This window comes from Poecilia latipinna, unplaced genomic scaffold, assembly GCF_001443285.1.
Source record: "Poecilia latipinna isolate Pla-1442-1.1 unplaced genomic scaffold, P_latipinna-1.0 Scaffold642, whole genome shotgun sequence".
In the NCBI taxonomy this organism is placed as follows: domain Eukaryota; kingdom Metazoa; phylum Chordata; class Actinopteri; order Cyprinodontiformes; family Poeciliidae; genus Poecilia; species Poecilia latipinna.
This window is the reverse complement of record NW_015113258.1, coordinates 103,871-120,013: the sequence shown is the minus strand read 5'-3', so window position 1 is coordinate 120,013 and position 16,143 is coordinate 103,871. Positions and strand designations below refer to the sequence as shown.

General features: G+C 40.2%; 1 protein-coding gene across 1 annotated transcript in view; it reads right to left on the bottom strand.

The window, feature by feature from the left end:
* Positions 1 to 15,775, bottom strand: part of LOC106954271 (collagen alpha-1(XXVII) chain B-like) — a 92,750-nt gene extending 76,975 nt beyond the window's left edge. The window contains exons 1-4 of the mRNA XM_015043634.1: positions 15,295 to 15,775; positions 10,354 to 10,424; positions 4,923 to 6,421; positions 1,554 to 1,607 (exon numbers count right to left, since the gene is read on the bottom strand). Of these exons, the coding sequence (XP_014899120.1) occupies positions 1,554 to 1,607; positions 4,923 to 6,421; positions 10,354 to 10,424; positions 15,295 to 15,347 (1,677 nt within the window). The 5' untranslated portion in view covers positions 15,348 to 15,775. The remainder of the gene's footprint in view (positions 1 to 1,553; positions 1,608 to 4,922; positions 6,422 to 10,353; positions 10,425 to 15,294) is intronic.
* Positions 15,776 to 16,143: the final 368 nt, after the last annotated feature.

The window sequence follows — 16,143 nt, the reverse complement described above, 5'->3', positions numbered from 1 at the left end:
GGCATTTTTAGCTCAATTAAAGTTTAATTTACCTAAGTGTGATTTGGATCATAAGCACTGCTTATCTGAGATGCAATTGTGGAACTTTAGGTTTAATTATCTCTAATGAACCCAGAAAAAGACCTTCTTATCCTCCTAAACTTTTATTCATAACAAAGTATACTCCAGAGTAAATTCTAGAGCTTTAATGTTGAAATGATCGGAGCTTTCTTCTTCTGCGAATATTTTTAATTTAACCTCTAGCATAAAAAACAAACAAACCACAGAGTCAGTAACCTAAAGAAGAAAGAGCTGAGCCACAAAGCAAAGCTTGACCGGTAAATCTATGTCTTAAACCTCATCTATGGTCATGAAGTATGGAAAGTGAGACGATGAATGGCAGCAACTGAAATGATGCTTCATCTGTAGGGCGGCTAAGCTCAGCCTGGTTGAGTCCTACAGTATGGGAACTTGGAACAGAGCTGCTGCTCCTCCGCAGTGCACTGAGGTGGTTCATCTGGTCAGGAGGAAGGATTTCTGAGCAAGTCTAACTGGATAGAGACCCCAACACAGATCCAGATCACACTAAGGGCACAATCCATCCCTTCCTGTCTGGGAACGCTTTGGGATTCCCGAAAATGAACGGAAGAGGGATGTCTGCATTTCCCTGCTGGACCTGTTACCTCTACAACCCAATCTGGGATAGGTGATGGATGCATGGAGGGTTGCATTTTATTTTCATGTGTTTTCTTTTGGGATTTTTAAACTAAACACCATGGGACAATTTCAAGATGCTGATTGCACCGGCAGAAGAAGAGGTCACCAGGTTTGAAGCAGCTCTTTCTGAGAGGGGAGAACATTTTATGGCAAACACTCTCACAGCTGTTGAGGCAATTTACTAGAGTTAAGGCTACAATTCTTAACTCTAATTGTGCCACTAGTGGAAAAAGTGAGTTGTATAAATATTGGCACAGCACCTCATTCGAAGGGATTCAGATGTTGTAAGAATATGTCCGTCTTTGACAAAAGTAGTAGGATACAGTTGTCCAAATTCTCTCCAAAATTTCAGAGGCATTTTCAAAACCATGACTCACAAGGAGAAACAAAGGAGATGAAAGGACATTCGCTAAGTGAAGACTCTTGAATGATTAACTGGTTTGGAAAAACTGGGGCCTCCATTAGTCTAGAGTGGGGTTCCTATGAAGGCCTGCTGCAACAGCTCAGTTGGGAGGAGAAAGTCCAGTGAAGCCATGTGTTTTCTGTCTGTTTACTGTGCTTTTATTAGGCATCCTGTGGCACAGTCATGCTTTTGAAAGGCCGTCTTTATAGCAGCTTTCCTGTTTATGCTCAGGGGTGGGAGGTCAGCACTCGCAGCCCTGTGCTGAACACGGTCAGTCCGCCTGCACAGGAGAACTTTGTCCGCAACCATGCAAAAGAGCTCGCATGCATCAGCTGCTCAGCGAGGGGGATTTAAAATGATGTGGGATGATGTGCTATTATAATTCGCTATGCAAGAACGTGTCGAGAAACGACACACAGAATATGTCTAGATGTGTTTGGTCAGCCGGACTTACCCGCGGACCCCTCTCGCCTGGCAGGCCTGGTTTCCCTGAAGGTCCTGGCAGTCCCTGGAGAGAGAATTTTCAATCAGTGCTCCAAGCTGACATACCAAACAAACAGTCTCTTTTGCACCCCAGTCGTCTTCCACAGGCATATTTGTCAAATCCATCAGCTCAGGTTTTTTACAGTTTAAATGGTACTGCTCTGTGTCAAAAAAGTGATCCTCTTTCCCTCTTAAGTAATTCAATCTCTGGGTGATAAGAGTTAAAACGTATTTATCAAAACCGTCAGAGCCCATGCAGGCAGGAAACTGTAGAGAGGCTAGAAATAACAGGTCATTTCCTGCGCCACTCAATGCCTCTGTGTGTCTCTTTCAGGCTTCTGCTCATTCGTTTTCTTTTAATTAGAAAAGAGGGACAGGAGGAAGGAAAACATGAGCAGTGGTAGCTGCTTTGGCTGACACAAGGCCTGTGGATCCTGTGATTAATATTTCATACAGATGCTCTGCATTTAAAAGATATCCTCAATTTATCTTCATTACACAAATTAAAATAAGTCTTTTGAGGTTCCTCGTCTTAGTGTCACACATTCAACATTTAAATATAAGGAGAAACAACTTCATTTTTACATCTCCTGAAATATTTTACATTCACAATTGTATGTTCTGAAGTGTAAACTCATGATTACATCAATGTCATCTTCAACTGATTTTATACCTCTTTGAAATATAACTGGGTTTGCACCGATTGCAGCTTTCAAGCTAATCACTGTTATAAGAAGATTGGTGATCTGCTGATTGCTATTCTATCCAAAAAAATTTTTTAAATTGACACTGTCAAATGTTTTAAGGTCACAACACACCGTCAGTGCAAATGCTCCAATACAAATATAGCAACAAAGTTGCTAATTTGGCAGCAGTAGGGGTGACTTTTGTTTAATCGCACACATGCAGATGTAACCTGATGGGAAGGTTAGTCAGTCAGCAATCAGTCAGCAAAAGGAGACAGTGGCTAGTTTTTGTGGGGGTATTAGGATTGCTGGATAAGATCGGCTTCAAATTCATTTATAAAAAAGATGTGCATAAAACACACCTTTCCACAGAATTAGTCTCTTTCAGACCTTCATCTCCATCACCAGGGACAAGACTAAAGAACTGGCAGAGAATACTGAAGATGAGATATTAAAGCTGAAGAAAAGAAATGGAAAAAAAATAGGAAAAGACCATCAATTGGTCTGGAACATTTGGAAAGATCTTACATTATGGGGTGCAGATGACTGAGAAAAAAGTGAGGGATCAGCCTACAACCTTGTAGGCTGTCCTGTCAAAGATCTGAAGATATCTACGAATGGATTGTAATCTTGCAAACCTCATATGTAAGTCAGTTTTACGTTTTGCCAGCAAACATTCAAAGTACTGGTTTTAAATCCTTACTGTCCCTCATGTTTCCCTGCCAGAGAAGGCCTGGAAATAAGAAATGTGCAATCAAAATCAAGCTGTTTGGCATCAACACCACTCACTCTGTTGGGAGGAAGAGAAATGCTGATGAAGAACATAATTTTCACAGTTAAGTATGGAAATGGAAATATTATGCTTTGGATTTCTTTTTTTTTTCTCAATAAGGGTACAGGATGACTTTAATGAATCCTGTAGTCGAAGGAGCCATGTAACATAAAATCCTGGAGGATATATTTCTGTCCTCAGCCAGAACGCAGAAAGTGGGTTGTGGAAGGGTATTCCAAAAAGAAAACGAATCCAAACACGCTGCCAAAGAGACACCACACTAAGTACTGGGAGGGGCCGAGCCAGTCTCATGACCTCAATCTAATAGAAAATTTGAGGAGAGACCTGGAATCTGGAGTTGCCAAGTGGCAGCAAAGAAACCTAAAGGATTTAAGGAGTTTCTGTACAAATGAGTGGGCCAAAATCCTTCTTGAGATTTTGAACAAACCTGGAGACCACAAGAAATGTGTGACTACTGCGACTGCCAACATGGGTTTTATGAAGTCCCAGGACATGCTTTGTTGGAAATCAAATGCTAACCAAGGTAAATTCAGATCAGCTTCAATATAATTCATATTATCTGGATTTTTGGTTGATATTCTCCCTCTCCACAATAAACTGTACAATAAGCCATAAAATCAAAAATTCTACAAAAGCAAACTGGGCTTAAATGTTTATTTAAAGCACTTTATGCTGTAAGATTTAATCAAATTAAGTTCTCTTGATGAAAAGAGTATTTAAGCTCCAGCTGTTTAAATGTCCCTAAAAGCTGGCAGACGACTAAAAAAAATTAAATCAATCGCCACATAACCAAATTAAATTTAAACACATTGCCGGTACATTAGCTTAACAATCTCACTTCCAGCAAATGTCAACTTATATGCCATATGAAATAGATTCAGTTGCACAACTAAGGTTACAGGAAGTCTTTTCAAAGCAGTAGGAAAGCCTGTCACATTAGTCAGAATTGGAGAAAATAATTTAAAGAAGATTTCTTTGAAGAAATTACCTCTGCTTTGCTAAATTAAGCAGACAATAGTAACTTGTTGTGGCAAACATAGCGTAAATTTTCTTTTTTAATATTTACTTAGCACAAGATACACTAGTAATTTCCTCTAATCTGTCTATCCCACAATTTATGCCCTGCTTGGAGTACATTGCAGGAGCAATATGAAAACCACAGATTACTTATAAAAGCTAAAAAAAAAAAAAATAGTAGTATGCATGCATTAATAGTTAAGAAGTAGCTTCAGTGCAAAAAACAGACCTGGAAGTAAGAAATTACTTAAACTGAGTGGTCAGCTGTAATGCAGACAGATTCTGAAGCTGAGTGTGAACTGACCTCTTGAAAGGGTTAAGCTGCGTTTCAGCCTCAGGCGACACACCGAAGGCCTGACCTAACCTTGTGCGTGTATTGAGAAACTCAGTGTTTCCCAACTTCTTTGACCTTCAACCTTGATCTGAAAGGGGCTTAGTGTGACCTTGTCTAGCCTTCTCTGACAGAGGAATCTGGTCAAGAGATGGCAAAGTGTGAAACGTGGCACGTCACATCCATCCTGGATGGTTCAATGAACAAACGGGGGAGAACGTAAGGAAGTAAATTAGGAACTCTTAAGCTGTTTAAGACAACAGAAAATGCATTTAGAAGATTTTCTATTTAAAGTGTTAGTGTTTGATTTAAATGGCATCTGTAAAAGGTTTCGACATAAATTCAGAACCGACTGGCTTGACTCTAGTGTGACATTTATTTCTGTTTTTTTTTCTCCCACTTATGAAAGGCCACCCAGAACCAGCAAAAGAAAACATACACTGTAGGTCCTTCTCAGTTTAATTGACCTTTTTGTGATACTACTTCAAATTAAGGGTGAACAGATATACTTACCGGTGGGCCAGGGTCTCCTTTCTCTCCCTTTGGTCCTGTCAGCATTGAGAACTGTGTTGGTGGCACCTCCCAGCTCAGGAAACCATCGGTGGCAGGTGGCGTTACTGCGTTGTCTGTAGGCTTGGTCGGTCGAGGAGTGACTGAAGCCTTGGTAGTTTTGGGTTTCTTTGTTGGGTTGGTAGTTTGCTTAGAAATTGGCTTTGGAGGCTTAGCAGTTGTAGTTTTGGAGACTGTTGATTTTGAGGACTTTGCTTTGGATAGTGTTGGTTTAGAGGGGATTGCTTTGACATAATCTGATTTGGAATTGGGCAAAGGAGCTTTGGATGGAGAAACCTTAGACTTGGGGAGTATTTTCTTGGGTGTTGTGGGCTGGGGTTGGTTCGGGACTCTAGCTTGGTCTTGTAAAACAGTGTCATGTTTGGTTTTGGGGGATTTGGTGGCTTGAGTGGTAAGTTTCTTCTTGTCTGTTCTTGTTATAGTCTCTTTTGAGGTGCTTTGATGAGTAGGCTTTGGTGGTGTGGGCTTAGCAGTTTTGTGATTTGACGCTTTCAAGCTTGGGGTTAGGGGAGATTTTGTGTGCGGCGCTGGTGTCCTGAGTGGTGCTGTTACAGTTTCAGTCTTGGTTATGGAAGAAGGGACGACCAAACCCAATTGGGATGTGGTTGGCATCACAGTTACTAGCAGGGGAGCGGGTGTGGTTGTCTGATTTAGCTTTTTTTTATGGTCGGGGGCCCCATACCTGACAGATGAGGCAGCAGCGGCGACATTCCTGGCAAGGCTCGACTTTGTGGTCTTCCTTGCGGCGTCTGAACCGCCACGCTTAGGGGTAGCAGGAGTAGCTGAAATGTTTGTTACTCTTGGTAGAATAGGCAGTAGAGGAGAAAGGTTAGGCCTGTAAGTGTCAGCTTCCCTGCATTGTTTCTTAATGTATTTGCAGTAGTTGTGAGCTGCCTGTGCAGAAGGGACCAGATCAAACTGGCAAATTGCTCCTTCAAAGTATCCTGATGCTTGGTGCTGGCTTGATTTCCCCAGCAAGAAGGAGCCCTGGCGTCCTGGAGCCAGTCCCTCCTCACTGTCCCACCCAAAGTCTGCCTGGACACTCTGCTCTCCGCAGGAGGCATATAGAGTCACTGTCTTTCCATTAATTCCCAGTGCCAACTGGTGCCACTGGCCATCATGGGGCTCATAGGGCAGTGTCACTGAGGTGTTCGGTCCTGTGTGTAGGACAAGACTACCTGGTACAAGCTGCAGACCAAGAAGGAGCTTCTTGTTGCTTGAAAGCAGAGTGAAGAGGAAAGCACTGTTTACACGATGTGAGCGTACACTCAGGACCAGTGCCAACTTGGGCCAGATGGCCGCTGGAAGGACTGAGTGCAATGGAGCCTCAATATGCGCCCTCTGGTTGAGGATGATCCCCGCTCTGAATGGAATGACCCCTTCTGGCACAGAACGTGACAGCTTCTGTCCCTTAAGCCCCAACTTTTGGAGGATATCAACATCTGGAAAAAAAAAAAGAGAGAGAGAATGCAGTGTTAGTCATGCATGCCTGTTGCTATATACTCCATTTATTATCTGAACAGCATGCAAAGTTTTAATGGTTAGAACGAAGAATACATTAGCGTTCTGTGTAAACCTTTTCAGATTATTATCTTTGAGATTTTGCATTAAATAGATTGAATTACAGTGCATTATTAGGATACAATGGACACCGGGGTATGGAATAGCACGAAAACATGAAGACTGCAGAAGAGCAATGAGGTTTACAACAATTTTATAGCCTAATAAAAGACTTCTTCTCCCCTGTGTCTTGCTATTAACTTTGCAAGGATATTTACATTATTTACATGTCTACATCTGCAGAAAGAAATCCTACCCACTTAAATATATTTTGAATAATGTACTAAGATTGATAATCTTTGATAAAGTATAAAGGGCTAAGCAAAATCCTCCACACAGCACAATATAGATTCAGTCTCACACTGAAACATTTAGAAAACCCGTTCTTTAATTTGAGTAGACTAATTCAGTGTGCAATATAACAATTTTTTTAAATAAATCACAATGATCTTTCACATTTTCATTACTTATCCACGGCTTTCTGTTTCCCTAAGTTCTAAGATAAATTTGACACATAGGGGTTTTTTTTTTTTTTTTCTCAGTCACTCTTCAGAATGGGAAAGACCATCGAACATTTACATTTTCGGTCACAAAAATGTGATTCACAAAAAAGGAAATAACTTTAAAAAAAAAAACCCAACTCACTAAAATTTGATTAATATTACCAAAAATTATTAAAAACACCTAAAACTTGAACTTGAGCTTTTCCTTCCACATCTTATCATCTAGTTTTTTTAGGTGTCAATACTTGTGGAGTGTGCTGTATGTAATCAACCTGCTAGATTATGAAATTACTTTACAGATGCATCTTGTCAACAAAACAAAGCAAAAGCATGTAAACATATCCCATGTGAGCTACTTTGTAAGATGCTTTCAGCTTAACGCTGCAGGGTAGTAAGACTATTTTGATTATTTTACCCACTGTCCTCGTCACTGAATGAGCAGTTTCAGCAATGTTCCTCAAAACAAAGTTGTTTTTTCCTCAGTCTTATCCCATAAGCCACTTGTGATGTCTTAAACGGCTTTAAGTGTGGCCACAACAGTAGCATGTTTCCTGCTTTAATGGTCTGCAAATTGTCAAAGGAGCAGTCTGACATAAAATGTGATGCAACGTCTGTAAGGGTTGGCTCTCATTTTAAACTACGTTGACCACAGCGTACACGACTTGAATTGTGCCTTATGTGATTTAAATTAACTAGCCGGTTATTTGAAATTCAGCTGCTTTGAAGCCAAATAATAATAATAATAATAATAATAATAATAATAATAATAATAAAAAAATCTGCAAATGTAGAGGTTGAAACTAAAGCAACATCTTTCTGAACTTTGCATGCATGTCTAGGAATGCAACTCCATCCTAAAGGGGCTTCAGTCTTTCTTTTTCAGTCTTAATAGTCAGCACATTTTGCCACAAGTGAAAGAGAACTACTAAATATTAAGGTATGCCATGAAATTGGCTGCAGATTGAAACGAAGAAGTATGTAAAATTAATTTCCAATAATTTTCCAAAGAGTGACAGCTCTGTAACTCTGAGCTGTTCTAAGGATTTTGCTATAAATGTGCCAGTGTTATTTACAGTTCTGAAAGAGAAATAGGAATACACTAGAGTCAATATTATCAGTTCAAAGCTTTAAAAAATATATTTTGCCACAAAACCTCTGAATGATCCACCTTTATTAATTAAAGTGTAATATCTATAAATACTCTGTGTATTTTGCACACAGTAGCTTGCTTGCAGAACCAAATATGTTGCATTTAAAGTTCAATATCAAATGATTATCTTTGGAAAGCTTGATATATTCTTTTCACACATTAAATTATCCCAGTTGGATTTTTGGGATGTGAACACAGGATTATTTGACTTTCTTTTACCAAAATAAGTTAAGGTTATTGACTGACACCGTGTTTTCTTCAGATATTTAGAAACTGAGCACACTGTCTCCCTCCCTGGAGCCAGAATACAGTCTGCAGCTTTTAATACAGCTTTAACTCAGTCAGCATTCAGTCTCAAAGTAGTCCCAGCTTTCATCTTCCCAATGACCTGTGACCCACAGGATCCGCACTATCTTTATTGTCCTCAGGGTAAACTCGGACTTGTGGTTGCCCGTTTAATGGGGACGTGCACTTAGAAGAGGGATGAGTTGCCTTAATGCGCAATGTTCTGGAAAAGCATTGATCATGAAATCTTTGTCTACAATAAAAACATTTGGAAAGATGATTACGTTCCGACTTTTGAATTGTACAGGAGTAGACAACTGCTGAAAGTTATAATGCAGTGTGCATTTATTTTGTGGAGAGAACAGACCTATGACAGGGAACAGTTGCTTTGGTGCAAAAAAAAGAGTTTTTGAATGTATGAGTCAAAGAAAAAGCTTTCCAAATAAAGGTTAAAATGTCTACACAGTCTGGTTTTATAAAGCTGTTCTTGCCTCGAAACATAAGGACTTCATAAAACAGAACTAAGGAATACACTGAGCGTATTGTATACTCATCCTCAGTAAATTTTCCTCTCTGTGTGGTCTCTCTGGCAGCAAGGGACAGCAGGACTTGGCAGTGAAGCAGGGCATGAATTACATGTAATGTACGTACTGATGTTTCCAAAGTCTTTATTTAACAAATTATTCTATTACAGGGGCATAGTGTACATTAACCCAGTGGTTTTACAGCATAACATATGTGTTTGAACGTCAGTGTGTCAAGCACATGGCGAGAGCTCGTAGCATTTCTCTGTGCCAACTCACTAATGTAGCACAAATACAAAAACCAAGGGTCTGCACTTTGTAATTTTATCCGCTATAGAGGATGAAGTCATTTATTCTCACTCAAGAGATCTCCCCTCAGCTGCCCTTGAGCACTGCAGTATGAGCACTTGTGATTATTCTCATTCCTCATCTTTCTCTTTCAGCTACTAAAGCTGAAAAGTCAATAAAAGATGCTTTTCCTAAAGGTTGTGACCTTTCTCAGTCAGAATATATCTGTGGAAACAACAACCGGGCTGCACACTGTGAATTAGAAACATCTTAGGAAAAACACATAAAGCAAAAGGCAGAATTTTTTCCCCCCAATTAAAAAATAATCTTAAAAAAAAGATCTATGAATTAAGAATTTACAAAAAGGCTAAGTCTTACATAATATATATATTTTTTCTATATGGGTGGCTGGGTGATGATTTACTGGAGTAAATCTAGAACTTCTTCATCAAGGAAAACCACCAAAACGGTGAAAGAGTAAATGGACCTGGTATTAACACTGCTGGTTCCTGGCAAGAAAATCATAGGTTCAAATCTCAAACAACTTTGCATGTTCTCACAGTGCTTGCATGGGTTCTTTCCAGGTATTCTGGCTTCCTCCAAATGTCTTAAATGATGCAGGTTAGGTCAACGATCCACTTTAAATTGCCCTTAGGTGGAGGTGTGAGTGTGAATGGTTGTTTGCCCTCTAAAACAAAGGAGTAGTGACCTGTCCAGGGTGTAGCTACCTGACCTTTTGCCCTCTTGACTGCTGGAGTTATGTAGCTCATACATGTGAAGTGAAACACAAGGTTTTTTTTTTTTGTAGGTAAAATGTTCTAATCCCATGCCTTCCTTAAATTTGCTTCCTTTATCGATTTGAACTGCGATTATCATAGCAACAGCTGCCCCAAATTCACAAAGAAATCTTGTCACGGCTTTGAACTCTCCACAGATTTACTGAACAGGGAAGGATAATTGGAAAATCACCTCAGCCTTACATAGTTTTCCTTTTGCGTTAACGTTTTTAAACACACAATGAAAAGGAAAATATGAAATGAATGGAGATGAACAACGAGTCTTACCTTCAGAGTGTTCTTGTGTATGTCCCAGGTAACAAGTACAATATAAAACTGCACAGAGCAATAGGGCTCTCCTGGTAAAAGAAAGAAGAGCAGTGTTAGAAAAAGGAAACAGTTACAGTATGACTTTCTTTCATTTTCATTTTCATTTGATTAAAAGCATGTAGTTTTAAAATCCTTCTTTAAAGGCTGTCTTATGTTTGATAATGCGGAAACGTGCAATCGCAATCCAGTTAAAATATTGTGAATTTCTTAATAATCTTGCATCTTCTTCTTCATCACCACAATATTTCAACAACTTTCTCTGAGCTGTAGCATCTTTTTCACTGATATTCACGTGAGTTGTGGGCACCAAGGGAAGGTTTGCTACATGCAACCTGCCAAATATATCATTGACATTAGCACTTTGTTGTATTAGGAAAACAACTAATTGCAATATTCTTGAAAATGATTACATCAGTATCAATCAATATCGCTCACATTGCAATGTTGATTGTCATTTGATATATTGTGCAGCTCTAACTGGCATTCAAAATATGAGTGCGTAATAAAACTAATAGGATTTTTCAAGTTCCCAGTTGGAAATGCAACCAGAATGTTTCCAAGGATTGAAATTTTGACCAGTCCCAACACCCCCCAAAAGTCCAGATTATCAAATACATCAAGCAGAGTAAAAGCTGCAGGTATAAACTGTCTATCAGCATCTCTGATAGCTTATCTTTTCAAAAGACTGAGGTCTCTGGGTTTAGCGGTTGAATGCATATAATTGAGAATAATAAACTGTATTTACAACGCTATTAGGAACAAAACTGGCCTGTGTTGTTGCTGCTATTAACTACAACAATGAACAATTACCACAATTAGAACACATCAATGGAATTAAAAATGACATCAATCCGATCTTAAATGTGTTCCAGTCCTAGGCTTGTAAACCAGTGGAGTTTCCTAAGCGATATACTTAGAGCACAGCCTAACTATAATTAGAATTACACCATCAAACACTGAGTCAGCATGGCCATTTAGACCTATTGTTGTTCAGCTTTGAGTAAGTTTTGGATGCAAGGGAGCCCTACCTAGCATACTTTGATCGTCCTCAGACTTGCTATTTTTAGGAGTCGCTTGAAGACGTATCGCTTCACACAACATCTTCCACACACACACACACACACACACACATCTGAAAGTCTCTAGAATGACTAACCTTGCTTTGCACTTCTGCACCTATTCAATTTCATTCAAAGTTAGTAGCTAATATTTAGACCAGGATCTTCAAAGCAGCTGTCACACAATTACATTGCCATGTGTGCAGGTGCATTAAAAAAAGCCTGTGGGGAAATGAAAGAGATTTTGTGGATCGTGAAATCGTGTCACATCTTTTAGGTGTGTGTGTGTCACTTTTCATGTTTCCCTTATCAGAATTTTACATATATATGTTGGGATTATCAACTTCTGCTAAACCAGGATTGGGTGGATTGCTCCTCTCTTGACATCAGTGCCTTGTGTTACTTAAGTTTTCCATCTTTAGCGATTAGCGATAAAGATGGAAAACTTAAGCAGTTGTTTATTTTCAACTGCTTTGTTGAAAATAAACAAAGCAATTAGCAGGAGTAATCAAAGCCAGCCGGTTCATAAGTTTCAGTTTCTCTATCCCAGTATTCAATAAGCAAAGGTGAGGTCAAGTAAGGTTATCAATGGTTATTTGAGCAATAGTTGTGTCTAGTGAAAATACTCTTTTTCACTTTATGGGAATCGTGCATTTAGCAATCAACAGAATATTTACAAAGAACCCTTCTCTGTTGTGTCACACTAATACAATTACTGTCAGTTCAAGGAGCTGTTATTCGGAAACCTGGACACAGCACAAATTCATAAATTATCCTGAGATTAACGTTAACATCAAACCAAAACACAAGCTTTAACAAAAACAACTGTCAGCAACTGAGTTTCCATGGGAGTAACAACGGGAAGCGGGACTCTGCAAAAGCACTTAGAGCACCTCTTTGAAAACCCCCCCAAACACAAACACACACAGGGCCGCAGGTCGTGGGTTCTGGAGGCAAAAATACGACCATGCACTTATCCAATAACTCTATTTTCCCAAACCAATATGCATTTCACACGTGGAGCTAAACAAAACGATCTCTCTCAGCAGTGTCTACAGGGCCAGGTGTGCAGCAGAACCTAAAGACTGGCCCATGTTAGTATTGAATGCTCAATAGGGGGACCAAGCTGTAGTGACAGGCAGGGGAGCCACTGTTTACCGCTGGAGGTCATCCAGACACACATGGTTACACACACACACACACACACACACACACATACTGGAGGAGGAAATGTGTATTGCAGCTGTGCCTAGAGGGCCACAGAGAGGCAGACAACCAGGGTTCCAAATACAGAAATGTGGGAAAGAAAGTAATGAAGGTAGCTGTCTTAAAATGTATTTACCTGCACTACCACTAACAAAGAGTTGTCCCTGTGTTTAAAGGAGTCAACAATTAGTCTAAGCATCAGAATCCCCTTCAGACCTGGATAATTATAATCAGAGCATGTGTGCAACATGTACATTTGTGGTGTCTGCGTCTTCTGCTCGTTCAGCCCCTGGATGCTAATAAAGATTCATCACAGCCATCCCCACACACAGCTGTGGCTGTGGTTTTCACAGGATGTGTGTGCGTGTGTGTGCGCGTGTGTGTGCTTGTGTTTATGTGTGTGTTATCTGCATGACTCCAAGGTAATTACAGTCTGATTTTGTCTTATCAACTGAGAAACCCATCCTCTGAAATCGAGTCATGAAACCACTGGTTGTTGCAGTAAAAACAACTTTCGCTTTATTCCTCGGGCCGTTTGCATCTGTGGAGACTGGACCAAGTTTACCCAGGAAGCGGCACTGCTTGCCTTAGCTTCTGCTTATTCAAAATTCTCAGTAGCTTGTTTAGATTTCTACTAGGGTGCTTTAGAAGTGCCCGTGACAGAAAGGGGTTTTCCTTTTGCACAGAAATTGATTTTTTTTTTTTTTTTTTTTTTTTTCTCGAAATGAGTCATAAATTGGAAAGGCTAACATCACTACAGTCAGACTAGTGTGGTTTTATTGCTGCAGCTATGAGCAATGACATGACTCCTATTGGAAATTCTACCGTAAGCTGAGTGGACAAAATGCAAGATGGATGAGCAAAGGCTCCTATAACGTTATCCAGTAAAACAGACGGTGGTTTTTATGTTGTTTGAGACTTCTCTTTCGGGAGCAGACCTAGTTGATGAAACTGGATCATTACATACATATTCCTTTTGTGTTTTTATGGTATCCAAGTAATATATGTAATTTGAACAGGGATTAATAAAGCTTACATTCCTTGTAGACACCAAGTCTGCAATGGTTTTACTGTTACTGTCTTGAAACCTGCACTGTTTTTCTGCAGACATCAGTTGAAGGTTGGCTTGTTGCAGAAGGGAGGTACAGTCGGGTGGATTGAGAGGAGGGCTGGGGGGAGTGTACGGGTTAGACACAGAAAGCCCAGTGTATAGTTTCCATTTCTGTTCATGTGTTTAGACTACTGACTGATTCCATGCAAAGGTTTCCCAAAGGACATCCTTCCCTCCTGAATACACACACACACACACACACACACACACACACACACGCACACACCTAAGTACACGCACGCTGCGGAAAATTCCTATGGATGAGTAGGCACTAGCAACACTAATGTGAAGGACACTCACACATCCATCACCAGGTCTGTCTGTGCTCACTTGGTGACTAATTTCAGTCACCACCTAATTCAGTCCTGCAAATGATGCATAAACACCTGCAGACCTAAAGGCTAGGAAACTGATTGCCAAATTAGACCTGAATTTGATTTTGCAGCTAACTCTCAGGGCTAAAACTGGGAGTTAACACCCCCACACCCCTAAAAACAATTACCTGTACAAAAGCTATTAGATATAAAGGGCGACACCTCGTGGACGCCTACTGAAAAAACAACGCAGGTAGATTGCTTTTATTGCGCAATTACATCAGCAGCGCGGAAGGGCAAAGCATTTGTGGATGAAGCCCAACAAGTTGTTCTGATGATTCAGCTGTGATCATCTATTTGTGTTATTAAAGAACATAAAAGTGGTTACATCCCTGGAGATGATTAAAAAATATAATAACTTACAGCAAATAACGTGAGGAGAGAAGCATGAATGTCCTAAACATTGAATACTGACTGACTGACTGACTGAATGAATGAATGAATGAATGAATGAATGAATGAATGAATGAATGAATGAGCCTTTCATTCATAGCTAGAACCAGTCTATCTGTGGACATTTGCAGCTTTTTTCCCCATCACAATTTCAACACTAATTCCATATTAAATTAAATTAAATTACATTATCGCCAGGAGCTCTAAGGTTAGTTTTAATGGCATTTTCTTTAAAGCACTAATGCGTTATTGTCAGTGCGTAAAAGTGGCCGCTTAGAATAGCCGGGAAGGTGGAAAATATCCGACGGCGCAGAGGATGCTGATGAGCCACTCATTACATTTTATAGGTCCTAATACTTGCACCCTTTTTTTTCCCCCTGTGTTGTCAGATGAGTCAGTTTAGCTAACCTTGCATGAAAGACTGAACCATTTACCTTTCCCAACATAAAAAAAAACATGTAAACGTGAAATGCAAGAATTATACAAGTATTGCGCAACTTCCATGTTTTATTTTAATAATGACTTAGGCTAACTAATTCCTGCTGCAACGCTAAATGCATCGCATTGATATGTGCTATGGAAAATGTCTGATCAATATTCAGAACCTCCTTTGACCCCCATGCGGACATCAATCCTGGACCAAAGCAAACCGGTATCACAGGTAACCCCTCCGTGTGTCTGAACGGATCCCACAAAAGCATCAAACACACACACACACACACACACACACACACACACACAAAAAAATCTTACTTACTTTGTATCTAGATGAGAGGTTCTGCAATCTCTCCTTCGGGTGCCTAAATTCATTTGTATTCATTTGTCCTGCCAGTCAAAAACCTGATCCGTTAATCACAGCGTGACTCCTTTGCGAGGGGGGCAGAAAACACCGGCCGCCGTTTCACGCATTTGACAATCTTGAGATGAAGTTCCAGACATAAAAAGTCATGCTGAGCTGCCTGTCAAGCTCGACATAGAATCCTCCTGGTTGTCTTGTTTGACAAGAGAGAGTTTCCAGGTTGCGATCGTCTGGCGATATTCCCTTGTGGCTCATTCATTTATGCCGATCCAGATTGAGGGACGCTGCGGCCGGTGAGGAAAGCTGCGTGGGTTCTTCTGAGCGGGGTTACGGAGTCAGAAGCGCTGGACTCATCGCTTTCCTTTTTAAATAGATTTTTCTGAGGGTAAAAACGATGGCAAACGAACCGCGCAGCCAGGTGTCAAGTTACAAGCCCAGCGGTTGGAGAAAGCAACTACACGCCTCTTTCTCCAGGGGGTGGCCACACGGATCCTGTCCCAAAAACTCTGGTTAACCATATGAATGAACCACGGTGACAAAGTTGGGCTGGACGTGGATGTGCTTCCAGGGCGCACAAAGCGGGTCTATCCATAGCTGCACCTGAGGCTGTCAAACTGTGATGCCACTGGTGGTCAGCTTGTGTTTGAAATATTGAGTTATTAAAGTCTAGAAATAAAACTTATATACAGATTTGTCCCACTTAGAAGAACACAGTTCTGTGAATACCTATTTTCTCCCCTTAGAGATTGCTTTATTTATTTTAACTGAATGCTAAACATAAAACTCCTGGTACTAATGTTAAGTCAT